The following is a 26,886-nucleotide window of genomic DNA, read 5'->3' as shown; positions in this document are numbered from 1 at the left end:
GGGCCGAGCGATCGTTACTTCGATCGCTCGTCCCCATATTGAATAATGTCGGCAGCACGTCTCTCTGTTTACACAGGGAGATGTGCTGCCGACAACGATAATAGTTTAGGCATTTAAATGATGCGATCAGCCGATGAACGAACAAACTGATCTTTGCCCTGTTTACACAGGGAAACGATCAGGAACAAGCATTCTGCGAACGCTCGTTTGTCCGATAATTGGCCGATGTAAATGGGCCTTTAGTCAGTGGTTTCTTATGTACCGTGACTGTACCATCAACTGTCGGTGAGACGTTTGTCCGCTAGTGAAGCGCGATCCCTCTCTTTTGCAAAAAAAAAGAGATACAGATCTCTTAAATTGCTAAGAAATTTTCATCATCTAGTTGTAAATCTCTTCTGAGCATTTGTGATTGTATAAGACATCAGCAACATAAATGATATGGAGAATTTTCTTGACATACCATAGTACTGGAGGACCACTGTACTGCAAACACACACTTGAAGGACATCAGCGGCCCGCTACTGCAGTTAGGTGAGAACATCCATATACTGCTGTTAATGACTCCTATTCAGGTCAATACCTTTGCCAGGATGCCCAGAACGGATAGCCTGGATGGACCTTCCACCCAACATCAGACTGGGGTTCCTTTGATCCATCAGAAGAAGTGATTATGAGGGCCAACCCTCAATATAAACAGGACGTGTGCATGTCCAATTTTACTTTTACTGTAATCTTTGTTGTGATCATTGCACACACAAGACATATCATTAATAAGGTCTAATAGGTTTTTTTTGTGAATCAACTTAGAAGAAATAGGGTCTAGTGGCGAGCGATTGGCTGCAAAGTCAGCTCCAAATGGGCTGCCTGACTGGAGGATCCTCAGTCCAACCCTAAACTAGAAGAGCGCCATCTCCCCTTTATTTTGTGGGGAAAGAGATGTGACAAATCAGATGACAACCACTTATCTATTGCCAGTTGTTACCAGTGGGAACCACACTGCAGTTTTTCGGGTTTTTCTGGATTTAAGATCCGTGGACCATGAGAATTCTTCTCAGAAACCAAATTTCACTCATGTTGGAATGAAAAGTACTCCACATAATATTGAGGTTTTGGGTGGATTTGTTTTACTATGCTAAGTAACCACCTCTGCTGGTTTGTAGACACATAATCAGGCTCTGGACGGGCAGATATTCTATCTGATATGACCAATAACCCGCACTCATGCGGAAAATCTGTACTGTGATAGGAAAACAATCGTTTCTGAAGGGTAAAAATTGTAGTAACTATCGCTCGTCCCCATACATTACCCATCATTGCTCCTTTTGAAAGGAGCAAACGAGCACCGATCAACGAGCTGTCTCTTTGATCAGTGCTAATTTTTACGCCCCATATCGGGCCATGTAATAGGACCTTTAGTTTGCATATTTATCAGACTCTTATAATGAACCAGAAGTTCGACCAACTAAACACTATAATTAGCAAATGGAAGTTTCTTAGAGCAGAAAGACCTTAGCTAGTCCAGGTAGTTATCATAATCTAGTACCAGAGCCGATGACAGGGGACAACAAGCAAATCCAAAACTAAAATCACCCAGGTATTACCTATAATTCATATAAGGATCTAGTGTCTTTTCTTTTACAGACCATTTGTGAAAAAAAGATGATGGATTAGAGCATTGATGAAATGATGCAGGTCTAATGGAGGAAAGATTCAGCAATGCATTTAGGCACTGACACGCACATACGTTAATAAATATATACAGGCATACATTCTACGCTACCTCTTGAATAGTACTGTATTAAAATATATGGTTGTAGCGTCCACGGCCGCGGATCGTTGGGATTACTCGTCCCCGACGGCCGCAGCCATGGATCTGTGAGCGCTGGCCCGCATCTCCTCCCCAGGAGACGCCAGTGCTCACTTCCGCTCCTTTCTGCTGTGTCCCGTAAAGGGCCAGTGCGCGCACATTAAAATAATCATCAATTGACCCATGATCACCCTGGACTATAAAAAGGGCTCCGCCCTTTCACTCATTGCCTGAGCATTGTTGTGTTTACTCATGTTAGTCTTAGCAAATTGTCCCTTAGTGTTATCCTGTTCCAGTTGTTTCCGTGCCCTGCTACATGTATCCTGTATCCCGTGCTATATCTGTTCTTGTGCCTTAACCTGTTGGAGTCGTGTTGTGCCCCCGGTCACGCCTGCTGATTATACACCACGTCTACAAGTGTCTACAAGTTCATCTGTGCCGAGCCTCAATTACTGTCTGGACTATTAAAGGTACTATTGTACTAGGACTGTTGTTTGGCCAGCTGTGACTCTGCTACGGTGGTACGGCCTAGTGGGTCCACATATCCACAGATCGTGACAATGGTCATTATTAATAAACCTATTAGGGAGTTGCTTTTATAGCAATTTCCCAATATAGAGTGGTTATCTGATTTCCTCCATTTAGCGTCAGGAGGATTTAATAATACAGGCTCAGGGCTGTTGGGAGCTTCACATTTCTCACCAGCTGCCATATGAATAGGCTGTTAGTCTTTAGGTTGCGGTTTATACCTGCCATTAATCTACCAACAGACTCCAGGCTACAGGTTATGGAGTATCCAAGTGGCACTAAAACACTATAGAACCTGATTTGGGATTGTTACTCGGTTTCATATATTCTGAAAGGTAGAAACAGGTTTCTAGTTTATCTGTATGTTGGGTACAGCCAGTTAATGGGTTGAACAGGTTATTGTTCTTAGAGAAATTTCTGACATTAAAAAATTCATGCTGACCATCTATTACTACAATCTCAATAGATGTTACGCTATTTCTCCCGACCTTGCCATACGCATGCACACTCTGTTCGGCCTCGGTTTTTAATGAGCATAGAGGAATAAGACACTGCCGGACACCTCTTTGGCGGCTTATCTCCCTAGTGAACAAAGGATCGGGCATGTTGAAATTGAACATGCCGGATCTTTTTTTTTTTCATCCTACATTTTGACGCAATTAATAGCGCAGTCGACTACGGTATTGTTTCCGTCAAAACAACGGAACCCTTGCACAACTGAGACAAACGAAAACTATTTGCACCGGATCCATCACCATTGAAATCAATGGTGATGCAACGGAAACCTATGGTTTCCGTTTGTTTCAGTCAGGGTTCTGTTCATGTGTTCCCCTGACGGAAAGCTCAGACGGAACCCCTGAACGGAACCCTGACGCAGATGTGAACGAAGCCTAAGTAAAGTATTATTCACCCATTATATTCTGACGCTCAGTTTTAAAGATCTGCCTATACATAAACACATCTAACATTACAAAGACAATCTTCATGTATCCATAACTATAAGAAAGCAGACAACGTATATTCTGCAGCCATACTGAAGCGTTAGCTCTGCAGAACAGAACATCGGCGGTTTAGTTCTTTGTTCTCATATTATTACAGCAGAGTCAGAGGTAAATGAATAATATCTGCCAGTTCACAGCATCTGAATAGGAAGGGGATACACATCTCAATCACCCTCCGGCTCGCACACTGGCTCCAAGACAGATCAATATAGCAATTAGATGTTATCAGTGTGCGCTGCTTCCCCTGCTTCCCTCTGGCCTTCCACCCTCCCCCCACTAAAAACTTGCAGCTTTAATGCCCACATCTCATAGCCCTGATGTCACACGGATATCTGGGTTTAAGACCTCTGTGCGACTTTGTGCAGTAGTCCAAGGAGAACTGATATATAGGGAGGAAAAATAAAATGTAGCCGCATGCAAGAAAGCACATACAACCTAACAGTCAGCATTTGAAACATGAATGCCTGTTAACCCATCTATTACCACACCACAGCACAATGAGAAAAGCTTCTCCTAATAAAAAGCATGATGGGAAAAATCTAAAAAGTTTACCTGTCCACCTTCAACAAGAAAAAATAACTAAACATTACAACCAGTAGTCAAAAACAAGAAATAGCATTGTTTAGGACTCCAGAATTACTGTGACTCACAGAGAGAGGGGAGGAGGAGGCAACAAGGTCCAGCCTAAAGGACTCAGGGACCAAACAGTCCCACCATCAAAATACATATAACAAACACCTTCTTCTGAACCAAAAGCCTTAAAGCAAACAGCTGAGTTTTGAACAGAAAAAAACCTCATATAGATAATACACATAAAGATTCGGGAGCACTGGGAAGTTTCAATTTTTATCCGCTTATTGGAACAAAAATATAAAAAAAATAAGGCCAGAACTATGCGGAACAAACAAAATGACAATGGTATGATCTCTATAACCATGAGTTTGGAAGTCAAAAGGGCGTACATGGATGTGGGCATGCCCCAATTTAGCAATAGAGTAAAGGAAGGAAGGAAGCGCTGGACTGGGGAGATGGCGACTTTCCTTCCTCCAAGGGGTAGGGTGGGTCAAACATTCAGGATGATGGGTATGTGGGCATGAAATAGAACCACAAGTGTGTGAAAAGGGGGCATTTTCATTTTTGCTATGTACACTCCTGGACAGAAGATCAGCTAATTAATAAAAGGGAAAAAAAAACCTGTTCTATAATTTTAAGCTATTTCATTTCTATCTTCCGGAGCATTGAGTGATATTGACAAATGAATATATTTCAGGGTACAAGTGCACACAGAATAGATTTTATCCAGAGCTCTGAGAAATGTATGGGTAATATTGAGTCAGTCTGCATGTTAATTATATCAATCTATCACACCGGAGCTGCAGCCTCAGCAACTTAAATGAGGTCGAGCTGTCTTGACACTGGCTAAGGACATGTGATCTTATAAAGTGAGGATCACCATGTACAACACACAACCCTACTGAGGAAATATGACCTTCCATTTAACACTAAATGAATCAAAGTATGAAATGCAATTTTTTTTATTTAAACAATTATTACCTACAGACCTATAGCTTCCAGTCATTGCAATACATTGTCTCACAGATATATAATGCCCTTAGAAGGTCAGGGGATTAAAACGTTTTTACTAATGTCCCCTCTTTCTTCTCATGTCATTGTCTTCTCAATATTAAATTTTACAATTCTTTCTAGTCTCCACTTTTCAGGTTGTATTTTATACTATGTCCCATCAATATAAACCTGTCCCAGGCAATGCACATTTCTTGCTCAATTGTTACAGCACAGACATGTAATGTTCAAGCAGAAAATGATCCTAAGCACCGTGACCATGTAAGCCCTGATACCTTTCAACTATGAGGTCATGAATTCAACTTATATCTACCTGAAATTTGTATGTAGCCCCAGTGTTGTGCCCCGGTTTATGGAGGCCCGTGACAGACACCAGCAAAGATTCCATTTAGATCACGGCATCTATAAAGGGAACCTGTCATATTGACCATGCAGTCCAATCTGCGGCCATCATGTTCTAGAGCAGGAGGATCCAAGCAGATTGATATATAACTTTGTGGGGGGAAATTCTGGATAAATGTATGTTATCCATTTAAATCTCTACTCATTTGGGGCTTTAAGAGTCCAGCAGGCGGTCCTATTTGGTGATTGATAGCCTTCCCTGTCAATCACTGAGTAGGACCGCCCACTGGACTTTTAAGGCCAGAATGAGCAGGGATTTAAATGGATATCAGTATGCTCAGCGCCTCTTACTCTATAACATGATGCCTGTAGAATGGACAGCATGTTCAACGTAAGGGTTCCCTTTAACTAGTAGTTGCAATCATGTCCACTACCATCCCTCCCCGAAGCGCAGACTGGAGACAAGAACAATGACCTATATTTAATAAGTAATTTGCATCAAATTGAATAAAAAAGCGCACACCTCTTAATAAATTTGGCACATTTTAAAGCGTCTGACAGTGAGGAAATTAAATCTACGCCTCCTATGTGGACTTAGTGTGGACTAAACTACGTCTGCCTTGGAAACCATGCCCATTTTTTTAGTCACTTGCCAAATTTGGCGAGCGAAGGGAAAGTTGCAAATATTACTGATAAAAGGAGTCCCACTTCAAAAGGAATCTGACCTGGGAGACTGTTTGAGAACGAGCACATAGGGAAGGAGCAGTCTCCCATTGATCAGTATCCTTTAGGGAATCTTAGCCAGGATTATTAGGGAAAAAAAATCGTGGATACTAACCTGTAGATGCAAAACTGAGGTGATGACTGTTTCTCTTACTCTGATTCTCGGGCATAACGAGTTGGTGGCTGTGATGAAGGTTGGAGATGATGCTGGAAAGGTCGCTGTCACGGCTGTAATTGCAAAATTACAGAAAATTAGAAAGAAGGTATAGTAGTATTTCTATGGTGTAACAAATATAAAAATTCTTGAACGTCACATGTAAGAGGTCTACTCGTATATACTATGTACTACTGCATGGGCTATGGCCACATATTGTGAATGGTGCTAAACGAAAAGGTCTTCACATCAAACACAGCTGTTTGAACATTCAGAACTTGATAAATCATACAGTATAATTTGTATCTCTCCCATGTTTGTGTAGGTTTCCCCCTGGTATTACGGCTTCCTCAAATATATAGATATATTGGGAGATTAGATTGCGAGCCCAGTGCAGACAGGGACAGGTTGAGTGATTACATTTTGTGAACAGTGATGTATAATATGACAGTGCTATACAAAAAAGCATAAAAATACACGGTAAAAGTACAAAGAAAAATTCTGCATAGTTAAATATATTTCAACATATAGAATATAAGTTATCAGTACACCTTGATGAAGACTTGCAATACTTCCAACATTCATATTGCCACCCTGTATAACCTACAATCTGCCAGACATCTACCAACATGGTTGAAGTCGTGATGTGCTGTACATCGAATGAGCACCACTTAAAACTGGCAAAGAACAACTCATACCAATTGCTTTGAGATCACTGGATGGAGGCCGCTAAATCATTATTATTTCTGTGGGTTATCAAGCATGACAAGGAGAATCATTCCCCTTCCTGTAATTACAGATCTAATATTTCACGATAAGGGACGCTGGGAACGGCATCTTATCCCCTCCGTAGTACCGAGTCCTGAAATGACTTTGTAGCTGCCAAGTGTTTATGGTAAAAGACGTTATAATCTCCTTGTGCACTGACGGAGTTGGCAGAGAAAACATATTGAACGTATTCTGATGGGTTCTAGTGTCAGCTCCAAACTTTTCAGGTTCACGATTCAACTATTGAACAACTTATAATTACTAATAATCTGTATACGATGCTAGTTCTAGAATTATATATTTACTCACATGATTTGAGACCCCCATCTTTGCCGCTGCAACACACAGCACATTGTCTGCATGGGATGGTGAAAGGTAGAAGAGGACTTCAAGTTGTACTCAAGCTGCCGTCAAGTGTGAGTTACACACGCCGGACAGTCCCATTTAAATCATCTATATACCCACTAAGCCCCCACCTATTTGCACATGGAAGCCCTCCAGCACCATGGCCAGCAGCCCCCAGCAAAATGACAGAAGCAGAGCTAATCTGTTTGTAAGACCCCCTAATTGGATCAGGCTGTCTTCAAATTACCGAAATTTTGGCTAGACTGGCTACAGATTTCTGTAGAAAAAAAAAATACACAGATTTCTTTCTAGGACTTTGCCCCCATCCCATGCCAGCATTCATGATGGACTCTTTAAATAACCACCTTCATTGAACCCGCATTGAGGTTATTAGTAGGGGGAAGGGAAATCACGTCTACAGACAGTGTCCATGTACATGGTAATCCCCCTTGGGTGTGATCCTCTCCGAGCGCTGCCAGAGTGCAGCGTTATGTAAATATTGCTGGCTTGTAAGCAGTTTATGAGGCGATTACCAGTTCTCTGTGTTTAATCTCACAGATCGCAGAGGAGGAAGACGGGTCCAGAGGACAAATGGAGATTAATGTTACCTTCAGCACGAATATGGGAGGGAGGGGGGCTACAATGCATCCTTATGGGCAGTGTAATGAAGTCTCGGCACAAATAGAGTTATTCCTGGCTTGTATCACTGCTAGACACATTGGTCTGAACCTCACAGCTGGCTGTCATGGCTAGAGATGATGATCGCCTCATTCATATTTCAGTGGTGCCTGTGGGCCGGTCTCTCCAACATACAATGATAAGCCTATCATGCATGCCATCTTACCTATAGGCATTATACCATGGGTACATATTATATAGTGAACATCCTAACTGCTCATTGCCTTCACGCCCTTTATTCTTCATGATAGGTTTCACATGTCAATTTCTATATATCGGAACTATTAAAATCCAAAACTATCTGAGCTCCTAAAACAAAATGTCAGATTGCAGCATATAAAGAGTGGGGGAAACCCCATTAATCTACAATAGGATATATTTTTTGCCAGTAAAAACATCCCCGTCCTGTCGAAATCTCTCTAAGTAGTGGGGACCAAAAGCTTCTTGCGTGAACTCAGCCTTAATGGGGTTGTTAGGTATTAGGAAGAAAGATATGTTGTTTTTTCCGTTACCAGCACCACTTTTGTCCATAAGCGGTATCTAGTATTGCAGCTCGAAAAATGGACAAGGAGGCAGCACTTCCAAAATGTAGAAAAACCTTTATTCACCCATGCAATGTTTCAAACCCTCAGGATCTTTCTCAAGCATTGAGGCGTGCACCCTCCTGGCGGTTCGGTGCTGTGGTAACTCTGTACTTTTAGTATTGCAGCTCAACCTTGTTCTCTTAAATATATGCTGTACCAGACACAGCCACAAGGACAAGTGTCACTCTTTTTGGAAATCGGCAAACCCTTTTTTCGGAACTCATACACCACATTAATATCAGAAAAAAACTCCATCCAAACATCAAATTAGAGACCGCATATTACTAATGTGTGTCCCGGATGTATATGAAATGGCCATGAACCCTTTAATCAATACTGCACGTGTAAATTTCAGCTTGCGTTATTCATTGGCATAGACATGAGATGATATTGGAACACACGAAACCCTCAATACATCTCTAAATGTGTTACACAAACAGTCAAGTTTGTGTTTTGGAGCTTAGAATCCAGAAAGAAAGCTCCACTTTATCTTGAGGTTGACCAGAGCAATAATTTGGGGAGAAAAAGCCAATTTGGGCAATCATCATTTCCCTCAGATTAGTTGGCCAGGTTTCGGATGTTACCCATAGACATGAGGACTGTACCGACTTGTGCAAAATGACCAAGAATCCCCTAATGTCTAGAGGTACCATACATCATCTACCCACCATATAGATCTGTTTAAATAGGCAGTAGGCTCCAGACAAATTATATAATTAATTCTTTACATTATCTTTGCAGAACTCAGTGAACAAGTCTGGAAAATTTTTAGAAAATAACAAGTTCCCCAGCGCTAGAGATAAGCACAGTTGAGCGTCTGTCTTGGCAGCAGGTGGGTTAAGAAGGGATTGTTCAGCATGGCTTTCCTAGCTACCAGCACCTTCCACAATCTTGTCAGCTACATAATCCTGCTTCCCGCCTGATGCACTCCTTCCTAGACCCTGCCGTAGGCTGCTAGAAGAGGCTGATACCTCCTAATGAGCTCCCGTCACCTCTCCGCTGTCCCCCTCTACCGCTCCCTTCTTCCCTTCCTTCTTATCCCCCTACCCCCCCCCTTTCCCGCTCACAAACTCACGTCCCACGGGAATCTGCTAATTAGCTCATTAGAATTCAGTGAGCAAGGGGGGGGGGATGTAATAAATAAATAAGAGGAGGCACAGCTGTAAATCCTATCTTTAATGCTCTTCACTTAATGATAAAATCTCCGGATCTCCTCTTCCTTTCACATAGTCCACCTTATATTTCCACTCAGGATTGAAGGGTCCACAGAGGGCTGTTTAAATTTAACCTCTAAAGCACAAGAGAACCTTGGAATTCAAAAAAGAGAGACTTGGAAACACAAGGTCAAACTAATTAGCCTCCCAATCCGAAATAGTGAAGATGCCAATTCTGCCTGAGACTGTAAAAACACTGTTATAGGCTTCGCGTTTGAGGGGTTCGTGGAAACCCGCACTACTACATTTTAATTGTATGAATATTTAAAAATGTGGCATTCGGATATAGTTCTCGAAAACCTGGAAGAATAACTATTCACAATATTGCCTATAATCAGGTGGTTTGCTTCTAAAGTCAAAGATATGTAGTGACACATTAAGTGAAATGTTAACCTTTGCACGTAAGCAACTTTGCAGATAGTATTAATTAAAAATGTCCTATCATTTTGAGTCTACAGTTCCTATGGAGAGACCTTTGTCTCCATGGTAACAGACTACATACAAACTTGTCTGTAGTCTGCGTAGTTGGCAGGCACCTGTCCCCTATTTCTTGCCAAGTGACCACAAGTATGTTAGTAAGGCCTTATTCAGACGGCTGTGTTCGGTCTGTGATATACGGACCGTGTTTCGGCTGTATTTCCAGGACCGACCACAGTTCAGGGAGCCGGATAGTTGTCTATGATGCTAGAAGTCGCTGCCTCCCCACAAGAATACTGTTCCGTACTGAAAACATGATTACAGTACAGGACAAGAGTCAGGGACTCTTAGCATCAAAGATAACTATGATACTAGGAACCCGGCTCCCTGAACTGTAGTCGGTCCAGGAAATACAGCCGAAACACGTTCCGTATATCAGAAAACGAACACGGCCGTCTGAATAAGGCCTAAGAAGTACGTATCAGGATACAGATGGTTTGTAGTCTGTTACTTTGGAAACACATAGGTCAGCATAGGTGCTGTAGATACAAAATGGAAGATAGATTATTTGTAAAGTGGCATAATTTTCATTTAACCCCATAAGGACTGGACAATTTTGGCCTTAAGAACAAGAACAAACTTTTGAATTTGTCTCTTTGCAATCCGACACTCATTACTTGCTTATTCGACCTAGCTGTATGAGGCCTTTTTTTTATTTTTTTATTGTGGGACGAGTTGTACTTTATTTATGTGGCATTTTTTGTTACATATGCCAAATCTTTCATTTGGCAAAAACGCAGGAAAATAAAAGCAAACTGCATTGGAATAGCTTTTTTTTTTTTGTCTTTTATACCATACACCAATCATAATAGGTTGTTACGGCTGTGAAGATACCAAATATGTCTATATTCTATTGGACTTGAGATTTAAATGCAAAAGTTATTTATTGTAAAAAACCCAAAAAAACCAAAATATGCCTCCTTTTTCTGTACAATCTTTTTTTTTTCTTCCTATTTTTCATTTTTTTTTAGCCCCTAGAGGGATTTACTATTTTTTAACTATAATATATTGGCATATATCTATACGCGAGTACATTAGCTTGTGTGCTCCATGGGACCCTGGGCTGTCTTCCCATGCCAGGAATGTGCCCAGATTGCGTTCGAGCGTGGCAGCGGCTGTGCGTTGCCCTGCTTCTGATTGCACGCCCACAGTATCAGTGCCCTTGTGATCAGCCTGAGGAATATACTCGTCATGATGCCGCTACAGCCTGTCGCTCATTCAGGACAAACATATGCATCAAGGGTCGGCAAGTATTTAAGATGCACTGGAACAATTAGAAAAAAGAAATACAAAAATGCTTGTGAAGCTGAACCTTACACCTAATGTATCCGAAGATATTCAAACAAACTAAGTTACATATTGTGTCACATTTGGCCAAGAATAAGTTATTAGGAAAATCTAGTCAAAATGATCTGCTGATATGTCCTAAACACATGAGAGAAGATCACATTGGTCAAGTCTGTGATTTTGGGACACCCCTGATTCCAAGCATAAAGGGCCTCTATATAGAAAGCGCGAACCCCTTTGGCACTGCGGTGAGTTCTCTGTAACTGGAAATCTGACAACATTTCTAGCAAAGGGCCATTCAGATCAATAAGTAGTGCCAAAGAGGTTTCTGATACAGAGCCCGATTGTTCTGGAAATAAGTGGTGGACAGAGATCACGATGATATGAGATCACAGGCTCTTTTCACATCATTTATTATGGTTTCACATATATCTATTATACATTAAAAAACTATTTTGCCTCGATTTCCCGCTTAATAATTATGACCTTGCGCTCATCTGAACCCCAACAGCTGATACAATAGTGGAGCCATTTCTACAGCTTACTTTCACGAGTGGCTTGAGCTTAAAGGGATTGTCCATGATTAAAAAAACATGTCTGCTTTCTTCCAAAAACAATGCCACACTTGTCCACAGGTTGTCTGTGGTATTGCACTTCCGCTTCATTCATTTTAGTGAAAATGAGATGTTATATGAAAAAGAGAGAAGAGGGTTTATCGACACCTAATTCCACCTTTCTCCAAATTTCAAGTTATTCCACACAGAGAGTGGTTCAAACAATGGAAATACGTTTATAGAAACCCTACTAAATTAACAGCGGCTGGAGGAGACAAGGTGGTGGGAATGAGGCTTTAATAATGCTCGGAAAAGCATTAGCACAGGAGCAGCTGGGAAACATACAGGGTTGTATGAAGGTTAAAACTATTTTTGAACCAGTGGAACAGAAAGTCTCACCTGGATATAACATTTTTTAAAGTTTATAACATTAAATATGAAGTAATGAACCACTGATCACCTTACTTATATATTGTCAATGTATGTCACCTGCTGCTATAAAATATTGTCCATACTTCTTCAAAGAGCTTGAGAACGCCGACCAAGAGGTGCAAACCAAGCACATCATATATAGTTATTTTGTCAGCGGTGGCATACAGGAATTGTGCTTGCAATATACACCATAGAAATAATAAGTAGGGCACAACTTTGGTGGGCAGGCAATGTTTCCTCTACACATCACATGTGCTTGTCCCAGGTCCCCTGGTAGATCACCTAAGGGCCCTTTTACACGGGCCAATGATCGGCAAACGAGCGCTCATATGAATGCTGGTTCCCAATCATTGCCACGTGTGATCACCCGATGAATGAGCAGACGCTTGTTCATCGGCTGATCGTATCGTTTATGCAGCAAAAAATATGATTGTTGTGGCAGCACATGTCCCTGCCAGATGTACTGCCGACACGATGGAAATGTATGGATCGCTCGTCCCTATACATCACTGAACATTGCTCCTTGTGAAAGGAGCAAACAAGCACCGATCAACAAGGTGCCTCATTGATCGGAGGTCGTTTTTACGGCCCATATCGGGTAGTGTAATAGGACCTTAACTCAGGTCCCAAAAAAAGTAGATCCCATAGTGATAAAGTTCAGCCACTTCTGCTCTAGAGTACACGTACCACAGGTTGAGAACCTAGGTTCTGAATGATAATGGCCGTTAGTAAGTAAACGTAGTCCAGCCCTTACAAAGATACAGCTGGGAGGGTTACGTTGTACCATGCAAAGGCTTCAACTTGACTGTAAAACACAGGACAGTGTGAGACAGTATTTGGGAAAACCTGTAGGATGGCAGCACTTATCACTGCATCAAAAAGACTATTGTTCAGATCAATGCAAACTTCCATGGAGAGCCAAATACTTAGAAGATATATTGATTATGGGATCAAATGTTCCACTGTTCAACCTATGACTAAAATGAAGCACGTTGGCCAAGCTGCTTAGAAAGTGAATAGAGTGGTGGCCAAGCATGTGCAGTACCGATCCATTCCATAGGGCACTAGGGAGCCCCCGTTCCCACAATTAGTGGGGCCCCAGCGATTGGACCATCACCAATCAGACATTCATCACCTATCCTGTGGATAAGTGATAAATGAGGATTATGGAAGACCCTTTTAATGTTATAGCATACCGATTTCCTAATCTATCTAATGGTAGACAATGCAATTAGTCTTTATTCCACATTCAAAATTTGACACTACACAATACTTTTTACGTTGTTGGTAGAATTAAAATACACCACTCCTTCAGCGGTCACATACTTATCATCCTTCCTTGACTTCACTCTCATATAGAGGAAGGCCAGAAAACCAGTAAAGTGTCACAGCAGTTAAATGGTCAAATGACATTACTTTTTGTCACCCTCAGCATATTCTAGTCTGAATTATTCATGGATATTTCGGAGAGCAAGACGTGGAGGGAATAGACTTTTAAAAACAAACCGGACAGCAGGGTACCCTCTCGCTGACCCAGAGAGGGAGGGGGTTGAGGGGAGCGATCGAGGTGGTGAGGGGGTCACAGCAGGGGGCAGAACAAGCAATTAGCATATTTGTAATCAAGGTGATTTGGAATCAATTAACCAAATGCCTTAAGCGGCCTTAAACTGTTCAAGAAACACTGACCCTGCCAATCCCATTAGAGAAGCTGAAGCTTGCGGAAAGATGCCAGCTACGCAATCCTGAGGGTGATTAACAGCAGCACTGGGGTGGGGGGCAACCGATGAACATTGAGAAATTGTACAGAACTGCAAGAGAAAAAAATGCAAACTGGGATCTGAATGGGACACAAATGTAACAATAGTCTCTACAGAAGTGGACCACATATGAAGAGCTTATGGAGCATAACTTTGGGAGATTCTTCACGGTTTTAAAGGGAATGAGCTATTATTTAAATCAAGTCTTTATGTTAAACATATTTTACAATATTTTTTACATTTTTTTCTTATTATTTTCATTTCATTATCTATTCTAAAAAATAATCCTAAAAACTTGCAGTTTTCACTCTGACCAGTGAGCATCATAAAAGACTGACCCTTCCTGTTCTGTAGAGATCACTTCTCAGCAGTAATCTCATTATCATCACTGGCAGGATTACACTGACAGGTAACAGCTCTATATAGATAACAAAGGTGCCACCAATTACAATAGATGATGGACGCAGCTCCCCTCCTCCCCCTCCCTGAACAGCGACCTCTGCACAGGTCACAGAGCATGCCTAGAAAACTCTCCCATAGATGTCAATGGGTCCCCTCCCGTTCACAGGATCTTATGGCCCACGTGGCTGCTGCAAAGCATATCTCCAAATGCTGTTACCAGCAGCTCAGGAAAGACGTCTGCTCCCATGATAATGCAGAGAAAATAGAATATAAAAATCTACAATCAGAAAATAAAAACAGATTAGAAAAATAAGAGATTGTGTCACTATCTAGTTTTATTTAGGAAAAAATACATAGGCGATACATTCCCTTTAAAGGTTTTTAGGTTTTATGCAACTGAAGCTTTGCATGATGAAAAGTTATAACTTTCTAATATACATGGTTTTTCAATGTCTGCTTGCCTTCAGTGAATGGAAACATTGAGTCAGATTTACTAATGCCATCTAAGTTTTAGTCAATGTAAACTTAGACAAGGCAGTCAGAAGAATAAATTTATCACAGTGGTGCATGCTATATGATACATTTGACGCATCCAGCAAGGCATGTTAGACACTTTTCTCCATCTTATACCACCTCTTAATTAGCTTATTTTACATATGTTTTCTGCACCAAAATTTGGGCGCAAGGTGTCACATTTTAAACCATGCCCCTCTCAGCTACACCCCGCCCCATTCCTACTAAGTCACGCCCATTGGTGCGCTCTTCAGAAAAAGTATCTAAAACAGTTAAGAAATGTGCCGCAAAACATGAACGGCAGAATTCTGGCTCAATTTGAAGCAGAATTCTGGCGATTTTGAATAGTAAGGCCCCATGCACACGACCGTAAATAATACTGTCCGCAATTACAGACCCATTTGTTTCAATTGGCCGCGGACACCTTTCCGTATAGCTACAGATGGTTGTCTGTGCCGTAGAAGTGTACCGCAAAAGATAGGATATGTCCTATCATTTGCTTTTTAGCGGGCTGTACTCCCATACAAAGTGCGGGCAGCTGTCCGCTGGCGTCGGCGGCCGCCGTGCCCGCAATCGCGGCCCATGATTACCGGCATGGCCGTGTGCATGAGGCCTAAATCTTCCCCAATGGTGTTTAAATCCAGAGACCGAAAACCTGTCCTGATCATATTAGGTGTTTTCTGAAGGAAATGTAAAATTAAAAGGCTTAAAGGGGTTGTCCACTACTGTTGACCTATCCACCAGATAGGTCAACAGTATATCATTGGTGCGGGTCCGACACCCGGACCGTTAAGCCGCTCCGGCTGCCTCCAAGCACCGGATGTTATGGCCCATTATGCGATGTAAGGAAGCCGGAAGTAGCATAGAGGCCGTGCTGCCAAACTGCATCTCTGATCCTATTTACTTGAATAGGAGCAGAGCTGCAGTACTGAAGCTCGGCTGCTCTTCAGTGGCCATAGCTAACTACTTCCGGCATGTATGTCCCATGCTCGGAGCGGCTTAACTGTGCAGGGTCCGGGTGTCAGACCCCCACAGATCATGTACTGATGACCTATGCGGTGGATAGGTCATCAGTTGTCCAGTAGTGGACAACCCCTTTAACCATAAATTATCTGAAAGATTTTAATATGAGTTTGAAAGTAGATGGAGGCAATGCTTTAGAAAAAAAAAGAGGACACAAATATTCTGTAAAATGAGCAAAACAAACAAATTACAATAAAAAAAAAGACATTTAGAACATGTTATCGCAATCTCTCCTTTAGAAGTGGGAGCTTGCAAATACATCAATCTTCAAATAACCCGCCATTGCCCTACAAATCGGCTAGCAGAATAAATTTGAACATTTAGGATAGCCTGTGCCAGCTGATTGATTCACTGGGCAGTACTTCCGAATAGAGGGAAATGCCAGTGAATTCAGTATGTATCCCCCAAGAATTACAGGATAAATTTATATTTTGCACTGTTAATTGCCAAATTACAGATGAAATATGTCCGAATATTGCTTATCACAACGTAGGTTATGGCATATAGTTACAGTTAGTTTGGTGGAAAAAAAAAAAAAAAAGACATATGTCCATCAAATTCAACCATGGGATGGTGGAAAGGCAAGGGATATGGGTAAACATTTTTAACCCTATTGATTCAGAGGAGGGTAAAACAAAAACATGAACCAATCTGCCCAAATAAGGAAAAAAAATCCCTCCTGATCCCAGTGGTGATCACGCTGGATCAACATTCAAATAAGAATTCTATACATTGACATAGGAGCTGATATTATTATTAGTTCTAAGAAAGTATCTGAGCCTTTTTTGGAAGCCATCTACTGTCCTTGCTGTGACCGGCTCCTGTGGTCGGCTAATCCATAGATTCACAGTTCTTACAGTAAAGAAGGCTAGTCGCCCCTGGAAATAGAATCTTTTTTTTCCCCAGATAGACGGATGTACTCAGACAAGCCAAAGGATCTACTCCCACTAAAGCCTCATGCACACGGCCGTGCCCGTAATCACAGGCCGCGATTGCGCGCCCGGGAAAAAATGAAAAGTAGGACATGCTCCATAATTCACGACACGGTTCTACGGCACGAACAGCCTTCCGTAGTGATACAGAAAGACGTCCGTGGCCAATAGAACCTGGGGGGTCCGTAATTACAGAGGTTTGTTTTTACGGTTGTGTGCATGGGGCCTTTCTGTGCAATTATTCCTATATTTAACAGGAGAATTGATTATCAATCTTTATTCATATACATTAAAAGAATTATAACAAACCTATCAAGGACATACAAAAGTGAATGAAGAAAATAATCCATGGACTTCCTTTTTTGGGAAAATATGAATATTATATAGATATAGCTTATGGAGGAGAGAGGAGAAAGCGTTTACATATGTTTATTTGTGGAATTAAAGTTATTACTCCAATTGGGAGGAATAACAGTCCGTTTCAATGACGAGGGGCAGTCACTATATAATCTAGATATGAATAGAGATATAGTAATAGTGGTCTGTTCATTCGGGTGCAACTGGAGGTATACCTCCTGGTAGAATTCAGACAAGTAATGGATACTCTCAATATTGAAAAATGGGGGCATTCCTCCCAGTGTCACTAAACCTCTTTGGGGCATTCCTCCCAGTGTTTCAGCAGACTCTCTCGAGTGTCTAAAGTTCTAGAGGCATTCCTCTTGAATTTATGAACATTGGAGACGTCTCCTACGATATGTTACACACTCAGTATTAGAGACATTCCTCTCAAAATTAACAGACACAGAGGCATTCCTCCTACAGTATATCACACACTCAGTATTCGAGATATTGCTATCAGAATCAGCAAAAAGCTGCGCATTCAGACTCTCCCTCTATTGTCGCTAAACCATGGTCTTGGTATTGTATTGGTATTATTAGGGCTAGTCCTGACAAGGATTGTATATTAAAATAACACAAAAGTCCCTAAATCAGCCTCCCTCCATGTTTCACCACATACAGCGTCGTCATCAGGGGAGAATGGCTGTTCTATGCCCACAGTGAAAACCAACTTATATCCAGTGTTTTCTGCTTCTAATTTCCCTTTTGAACATTTTGTTACAGTGACTTTTCTACACATGCCTATTACCGTCAGATCATACGACTGCTCATCCTTGTCCTCAGTAACCTATCACGAAGAAAACAAGAGCTGAAACTTTTTGTCAAGACATCTGATGCTTCCTACATGTTATGTTCTTAAGAGTCGTCTTCAGTCTAAAACCTACTTAATTATGGCAGCAGGGCAAAAATCCTAAATATATGTTAGTCTTGTATGTCTCATTTAAATGCATTATTAATAGGTTGTTTCCGTCAGACTCCTAATATTGCTTTCACTATTTAAGTGTCTTTACGGTAAAACATATACAGCGACATACAGTACTTTATGAGTTAAAGGAACAACACTGGGCCCAAGGTACGGATGTCATCCCAAGTAACTGTACCACCAAAAATGTTAATTCTACTCAAGATTTCCCTTCTAGATCACAGCCATCACGAAGATTCAGCTGGAAGCGGCATTGGTTTCGTAAAGGGTAATTGCTATCCTCAGATGAATTAATTAAAGAAATGTTGAGAGAATCCTTGTACGATCCACTTCAGCATGATAAAGATGTGTCAATGTTCCCCTATCAGCTTATGCATTCCTTCTCTGTCAGAAGAGCTAAATTGCAGAACATAACAGCATCTGACATAACAACAGCCTAAGACATTATCATCTCCTGATAATAAAAAGGCCCTAAGGCGTCATATAACAAGGACATGCACCGCTACTGTACAGTCCTGCTATTAAAGCGGTTTACCCATCAGAGACATTTATGACATATCCACAGGATATGTCATAAATGTCAGAACGATGCGGGACCTGCACCTATCTCTAGAACGGGGTCCTCTAAACCCCGTTCTACCGCTATGTGTTGTGGCTGAATCGTGTGATTCCCGACCATGTATTAGGAAACAGTGAAGCTCGCTGAGCTACGCGGTTTCTGTAAGTTCCATAGTTTCCTAATACATGGTCGGGAATCACACGATTCAGCCACAACACATAGCGGTAGAACGGGGTTTTGAGGACCCCGTTCTAGAGATAGGTGCAGGTCCCAGAGGTGGAACCCGCATCTTTCTGACATTTATGACATATCCTGTGGATATGTCATAAATGTCCCTCATGGGAAAACCCCTTTAAGAGAAAACAGGGCCAACTCATAATCAAGGCAACCAATGGTAAAGGCATCAAATGAAATGGTAACTTATTATTATTTTCTTATTTTGCATAAATCAGTAGTACATGTGCATATCTAAAAAAAAATTGTAACAATTGTTATTAGGAGGAAGTGGCATATTCCTCACCTTTATTCAACCAGTAGTCCCCCTTTCTCTGCCTGCAGTCTCTCTGTAAATGTTCAGAAACCTCCTCTGTTCTCAAAAATCCATCTGCAGTAATACAGTAAATAGTAGACAGGGAGGAGGGGGATGCAGCTGCAGCTTCTCTCTTTTGCTGTGTTTCTGTGAAACTGCATGCAGTGAGAGGGGAATAGGAACAGGAGTGGCGATATCTGGTTGGCTCAGAATGCTGGGCACAGCACTATGGGATGTGTGGGCAGCATAAAAGTACACCAAAGAAGGGCAAACATCACACCAGGAGGAGCCTGCACACTCAGAAAACATGGCAGGTAAAGTAATATTTGTACAAAAGCCATGCAATAGGATGAAAAAGACCCAGAAAATGAAGGTTAGACAATTTTTTGGGCTGCGCTAATATACAGTAGTGTTAAAAAAAAAAAAAAAATAGCAGTGAGTTTAAAATAGCAAATAAAGCGCAAAATGATAACTTTTATTTACCTAAATGCAAATGCACTGGAGATATTACATGTTCTATTCCAAATCAAAACAACAACATTTAGCCAGTTTGTCTTAATCCTTTACAGAAAGTAAAGAAAAAGGATTTTAGGCTGTTCAAAAAAATAGCAGTGCCAGCATTTTTCTTTAAAAACTCAAAAATGGAATGTATAAGGCCTCATGCACACGAACGTATTTTTTTCCTCCCATAAATACTGGCGTAAATACGGGTCGTTGGTCACACGTATTCGACCTGTATTGCACCAGTATTTACGGACCCGTGCCTATAAATACGGGTCCGGTGTCACCAGTATTCCACCCGTATTTACGGGCACGTTTTCACTGCAAAATTGCACTGCACTAATTGGCAGCCCTTCGCTCTATCAGTGCAGGATAGAGAGAAGGGACAGCCCTTTCCGCAGTAAAAGTAAAATAAATTACCCGGCCGTTGTCTTGGTGACGCGTCCCTCTTTCGACATCCAGCCCGACCTCCCTGGATGACGCGGCAGTCCATGTGACCGCTGCATCCTGTGATTGGCTGCAGTGGTCACATGGGATGAAATGTCATCCCGGGAGGCCGGACTGGAGGAAGAAGCAGGGAGTTCTGGGTAAGTATGAACTTTGATTTTTTTACACGTTGATCTATATTGTGATCGGTAGTCACTGTCCAGGGTGCTGAAAGAGTCACTGCCGATCGTTTAACTCTTTCAGCACCCTGGGCAGTGACTATCCCCTGACGTCGCCTAGCAACGCTCCCGTAATTACGGGTGCACACACGTAGTCACCCATAATTACGGGAGCCCCATAGACTTCTATGGGCCTGCCCGTGCCGTTATTACGGCCTGAAATAGGACATGTTCTATATTTTTCAACGGCCCGGGCACCTTCCCGTAACCATACGGGGAGGTACCCGTGGCCAGTAGAAGTCTATGGGCCCATAATTACGAATATGAACTAATATTTAGTGGCATAACCCTTGTTACTGAGACCTGTTTGACATCTGTGTTGCATGGAGTCGACCAACTTCTGGCACCTCTGAACAGGTATCCAGTCCAGGAAGATTGGATGACATTCCACAGTTCTTCTGCATTGTTGCATTTTGCCTCATAAACCGCATTTTCTCTATGGGATTGAGGTCGGGGGTTGGGCTGGCCACTCCATTACCTCAATCCGGTTTGTCTGTAACCAAGATGTTATTCGCTTACTGGGGTATTTTGGGTCATTGTCGTGTTGAAACTTCTTCTTCGGCATACGGCAACATGATCTCCACAGGTATTTTAAGATATTCAAAGTGATCCATAGTATGTGATAAATAGGCCCCAACACCATGGTATGAGAAACATCCCCATATCATGATTTTTGCAGCACCATACTTTACGGTCTTCACAGTGTATTGTGGCTTGAATTCAGTGCTCGGGGGTCGTCTGACATACTGTCTGTGGCCACTATACCCAAAAAGAAAAATTTAGCTTTTATCAGTCCACAAAATGTTGCGCCATTTCTCTTTGAGCCAATCGGTGTGCCCCATGGCAAATTTGAAGCTATTCAGGACATGTCTTTTTTTCAACATCGGGACTTTGCGGGGAGTTCTTGCTGGTAACTTGGCTTCACATAATCGTCTTCTGATTGTAGCCGTACTCACTGGTAACTTCAGATCGTCTTTGATCTTTCTGGAGGTGATCATTGGCTGAGCCTTTGCCATTTTGGCTATTCTTTTATCCATTTGAACAGTAGCTCCCCGCTTCCTTCCGCGTCTTTCAGGTTTTGGTTGCCACTTCAAGGCATTTGAGATCATTTTAGCTGAGCAGCCTATAATTTGCTGCACTTCTCTATATGCTTTTCCCTCTCCAATCAACTTTTTAATCAAAGTACGTTTTTCATCAGAACTATGTCTGGAACGACCTATTTTTCCCAGTATTCCAGAAGGAAATACACTATAACCAACATGTGCAACATTTGCCACCCTCCTACCTTACATAAGGGCCAAAATTGACACCTGTTATTCCACAGAATGTTCACCAATTTCACTCCTCACTGCTATTATTTTGTACAAACCCCTTTCCATTAATGAGAATGAGCGGCATGCAAGTCCTAATGGTTGGCTCGGGTTTTTTTTCTACTACTCTACTACACTTACAAGTAAATTATTTGTTATGTAGAAATATCACCTACTAAAAACTTTGATTTATCAGGTTAATGATGTTGGATTGCTATTTTTTTTTTAGCACTACTGTATATCTACAACTAAGCAAGTATGCTTTCAATCGACAGCGTTTTTTTGGTTTTGTTGCTTTTTTTAAATATTTTTCTTTACTCCTGACTTCTGCTAGACTACCAACTTAAGCTACTACTTGTTACCATTTACCATACAGAAAAGATAACAATATGGTCAATATCAATATAAATGATGGGATATGTCAGATCATTTATATGGGTAAATAGATAGGACGGATAAAAGAAGACATTGGCCCATCTAGTTCAATCAATGGAGGTCATTTTGGGTTGTGGGAAATGGTCACCCCCACCATTCCTTCTGAACTTATATGACCCAACCAATAAGGGAGAAAAGCATCTGTGAAGCAATTGTCCTATATAGTTTCCCATTTAGTCTATCAGAGTTCAGGTAAAGAAGGAGTTACAACGGCTTCTATAAAAGTACCAAGTTTAAAAAGACGCTTCCCTTACATAAAATATGAGCAGAGGAGACATATAAATAAAGAGTAAAAGCCCTCTCAGCCTCGCTCCATCCTTTAACGAGCTCCCAGCAGCTGCAGGGATTATACTGAGCCGCGCAGATCAATAAGGAAACCAATCACCCTGACCCTGCTGCCTCCCACCTCCGAAAATAAAATCCGATAAATGCTATCAGGGGGCGGGAGCTCCGACAGCTCTGGGAGGAAGTCAGAGAGTCTGATTATCCCCAAGAGCGTCCGCCAGAAGCTGATGATCCCCGCCAGCATGTGTTGCATGATCGTTATCTCCGGGAGCATTTTGTGTGTGTGCAAGTTTATATTTATAGACCATTAGTATCTGCTCAGATATTAAAGAACGGATGCATTTTCTTTATCAGGGATTGTGATGCTTATATAATTCACGAGTATAGAGGAGTGAAAACATTTTTAGATCTCATCCGAAAAGCTTAAAGAAGATCTGTCACTAGGTCATATAAGATAAATTGGTCAACTGACCTGAATAGCGCTGTCTCTCTGATTCCAGTAATTATTTTTTTCCTTTCCTAGACCCCCGTTCCAGAGATATAGCCCGCTGTTGTGTTGGCTCCTTATATGCTAATATGCTGTAGTTAGCCAACGGGGTGGAGCCAGCTTCCCTGCCTCTGCTCACCAATCAGCACGAGGCAGCTTGAGGGTAGTTCACTCCCTGTTGGCCAACTACAGCAAATTAGCACAGAGGGAGCCAACACAACAGTGGGTCATATATCTGAAACAGGGGGGTTCAGGAACAAAAAAATGTTAGAATCAGGGAGACAGCGCTATTCAGGTCAGTAAACCAGTTCAACTTAGATGATCCAGTGACAGGTCCTCTTTAAACAGAAGAGGTTTAGTCAATGGGCACGTTTATGAAAATTGGTGCAGATTCACAACAGAAAATGGCGCTGAAAATTCACAAAGAATCTGATCATATTTTGAATAAGGCCAGGGCTCCACTGCGTTTTTTTGGAGGTGCTATTATCACACTTTGCCATCATGGCAGATTACATGATGTGTGTGTGATATAAAAGTTTTGAAAAAAAAATCAGGACCCCCACCAAACATCACCCCATAGTTCAGCTTCCTGGCCGATGTGAGTGACAAATGGGGTAAGGCACAGGCAATGGCTTTAACTTTTAGGTCCTAAGTGCATTTTGTTGATTTTTAAAGAGGAAACCAAGACAAAATGATCTTCTGCCATGCCACAGATAAACATCAGAGGAGAACATTGGTGGAGTCCTTGTGCTCAGACCACTACTAATTTCCAGAATGAAGCTGATGCCACACACCGTACACCACCCAAATCCATCACTGAAAAGCTCCGACACTTCATTCAAAGAATAGCTTCATTGATATGAATGGCCCTTTGTTTATAAACGTTGTGTAAGACATTTGCAGTAATGGCGGAGTGGATGGAGAGAGATTTAGGTGCTCGATAGTCTTGAAAAATCATGTTCCAGCTAAGGGACTCCAACAATATAATCTTCTGGCTCTATCATCACTTTTTGGTGGATTACCAATTGAAGGACAAATGTTCCAGTAATGAAAACTCTGGAAATCTGTGATCCAATCTAAAAAAGTTTACGCTTCTGGTTAATTATATTTAATGCATGAATAAGACATATACAGCACATGTATGTAAGCAAATAATCAGGAAGTAGTTAATGGAAAGACTGGGCACAAGAATAGCATCACTGGGCGCTGTACTACTTTCCTTCTACCCATCACCTTTGTGCTTGGTGATAAGAGAAGGTGACACCCCCCCCCCCCCCCCCCCGTAAAAATACCTGGTAAGACACAGCAATCTGAGTCAGCATAGGCTGAAGGGATCGGTTTTATGGATATGACAGGTGTGGGAGGGGCACACATAGCTGACACTAGTCCTATACAGCAAGGGAAAGCTGTGTAAGCCCCTTTCGTCAGCGCACAGCTTGTTAGGGCAGGATGACCCCCGTGAGGATAAAAGGGGAGGATTAGGGTCAGGATTTACTGTAAGGCACCTAAACAAATAAGCATCTATTTTAACCCCTTAGGCGGTGCAATATATAAAATTTAGGGTAAAGATTACTTACTCTCTATAAGACTGTGTGGTCCTCTGCAGTTCTTCAATACGTTAAATTTTTACAATCAATTCTACTTTATTAACTATATAACAGGGTAAGCGAAAAGCCTAAAGACAAAACCTAAAAATTCAGGTGCGACTGTAATTAACCCCAATATCCAACTCCAACCCCATGTCACAGGGGTTCAAGAACACACTGTATATGAGTATTTGTTCGGCATGGTCCTCACATTGAGGAGCTGATGGCCACCAGTAACTTTCTTTCTAGATGAAAGGTTTGCTCTACTGGGTTAACCTATCGCCACCATTCCGACTTACACCCCAATTATGTTTGAATTTACAAGCACAGTTATTTTGCTAGAATTAGTTATATAATATATATATATATATATATATATATATATATATATATATACACACACACACACACACACACACACACACGCATGCACATATACACACACATATACACACACACACACACACACACACACACACATATACACACACACACACACACAGTCCAGTCACATGATTATGACCACCTCCTACTTTCGATGTTGGCAGCGCGTAAACCATGAAGGAAGGGATGTGTCGTGGGCTGGGGCTGGTTTGGTGGGTATATAAGGTGTGTGATAGGCTGTCTGAACACATATCACTCGTTGCCATTGGTAAAAGGGGCAATTTATGAGTTGCAAAAAGGGATCATTATTGGCTTTCAGGACATGGGTAGCAGTATTTCTTAAACAACGCAGTTTGCGAACTGGTCGCGTGCTGCTGTGGTGAAAGTGTATTGTGAGGGGACAAATGGCACCATTGGGAATAACCGATGTGGAAACTGCGGAGCACCAAGTGCCATTGATGTGAGAGGTGAACGCCGGCTACGAAGGTGCGTGAGGGCCGAACGACACGCTACAGTGGAGCAGCTCACCGTGAAAAATCAACCAGGGGGCTACCAGACGTGTCTCTAAAAGAACAGTTTTTGATCTTGCACTCCTCCCATTTTGCCAAGGGTGATTTTAATTAGTTTAATGCTGGTTCCTACCATCCTTAGATATATGTAGGTTTAGTCCCAGTTCTGGGTGTATGAGCAGTGTTAGGGACCTACCTTATAGAGGACGCCTTGTCGTGGCAAATGGGCTCACACAATTTGATCAAAATGTTCGCTAAGAACTATTGTAAGTAGATTCAGCAGTAATGCATATTTATTTATATTTAGTGGTTTAGGTGGCATTGGTGTTCGCAGTGTGCGGTCACCATTCTCTTGCGTGCTGTATAACAACAGTTGAGCGAACCCGACTGCGTATGGGGCTCTGAAGCGGACGGATGGTCACTGCTCCTATACTAACAAAGGTGGATCGGAAAATAAGGCTTCAATTTGCACGTCAGTATCCGAATTGGACCACCGATGAATGGCAAAGTGTTGCCTTCTCCGATGAGTCACGTTGTCTGCTTCTTCTAACGGATGGACATTGGTGTGTCAGTCGAGAAACATCAGAGAACAAACACCCTGCGACCATTGCTGGAAGAACACAAGCTGGTGGCGGCAGTGTTATGGCCTGGGTAATGTTTTCATGTCATTCTCTGGGTCCACTCATCCATGTGGAAGGAACTCTTCAACAATGGATTCATATCCAAATTGGTTCAGATCACGTCCAACCGTACATGCTGTTTGTCTTTCCTGGGGCAGATGGAATCTTCCAGCAAGACAATGCGACATGTCACACGGCTAGAAATGTCCGACAGTGGTTGGAAGAGCATGGCCTAGACTTCTAAGTACTTCCCTGGTCCCCTAATTTGCCAGACTTGAACCCAATTGAGCATCTGTGGGACCTCAATCGTCTTGTTCGCTCTATGGATCCCCCCACGCACCCTCCAGCAAATGTGGGGTGCACTGCAGTCAGCATGGCCCCAGATACCGGAGACAACCGACCAGCACTTACAGAGCCACTCCCAGCCCGTCTAGCTGCTGTCCATGCTGCACACGCCGGTTACTCTGGATATTCGCTGGTGGTCATAATAATGTAACTCGACTGTGTATATACGTACACACACACACACACACACACACACTCTTCATGAACGCTGTTAATACAAAAGGTAGTTATGATATATGTAGAAA

General features: G+C 42.0%; 1 protein-coding gene across 5 annotated transcripts in view; it reads right to left on the bottom strand.

Annotated features, from left to right (window-relative positions):
* SAMD11 (sterile alpha motif domain containing 11) overlaps nt 1-26,886 on the bottom strand; it is a 139,948-nt gene that overhangs the window by 45,346 nt on the left and 67,716 nt on the right. For all 5 annotated transcript variants that reach the window (XR_012850845.1, XM_075839703.1, XM_075839704.1 and 2 more), the window contains exon 5: nt 6,101-6,213. Coding sequence is in view for 4 of the 5 variants with exons in the window: in XM_075839703.1 (XP_075695818.1) it covers nt 6,101-6,213 (113 nt within the window). In the remaining variant the exon portion in view is untranslated. The remainder of the gene's footprint in view (nt 1-6,100; nt 6,214-26,886) is intronic.

This window comes from Rhinoderma darwinii, chromosome 10 (assembly GCF_050947455.1).
Source record: "Rhinoderma darwinii isolate aRhiDar2 chromosome 10, aRhiDar2.hap1, whole genome shotgun sequence".
NCBI lineage: Eukaryota > Metazoa > Chordata > Amphibia > Anura > Rhinodermatidae > Rhinoderma > Rhinoderma darwinii.
Note: the sequence above shows the minus strand (reverse complement) of the source record. Positions and strands in the feature narration are given on the sequence as shown.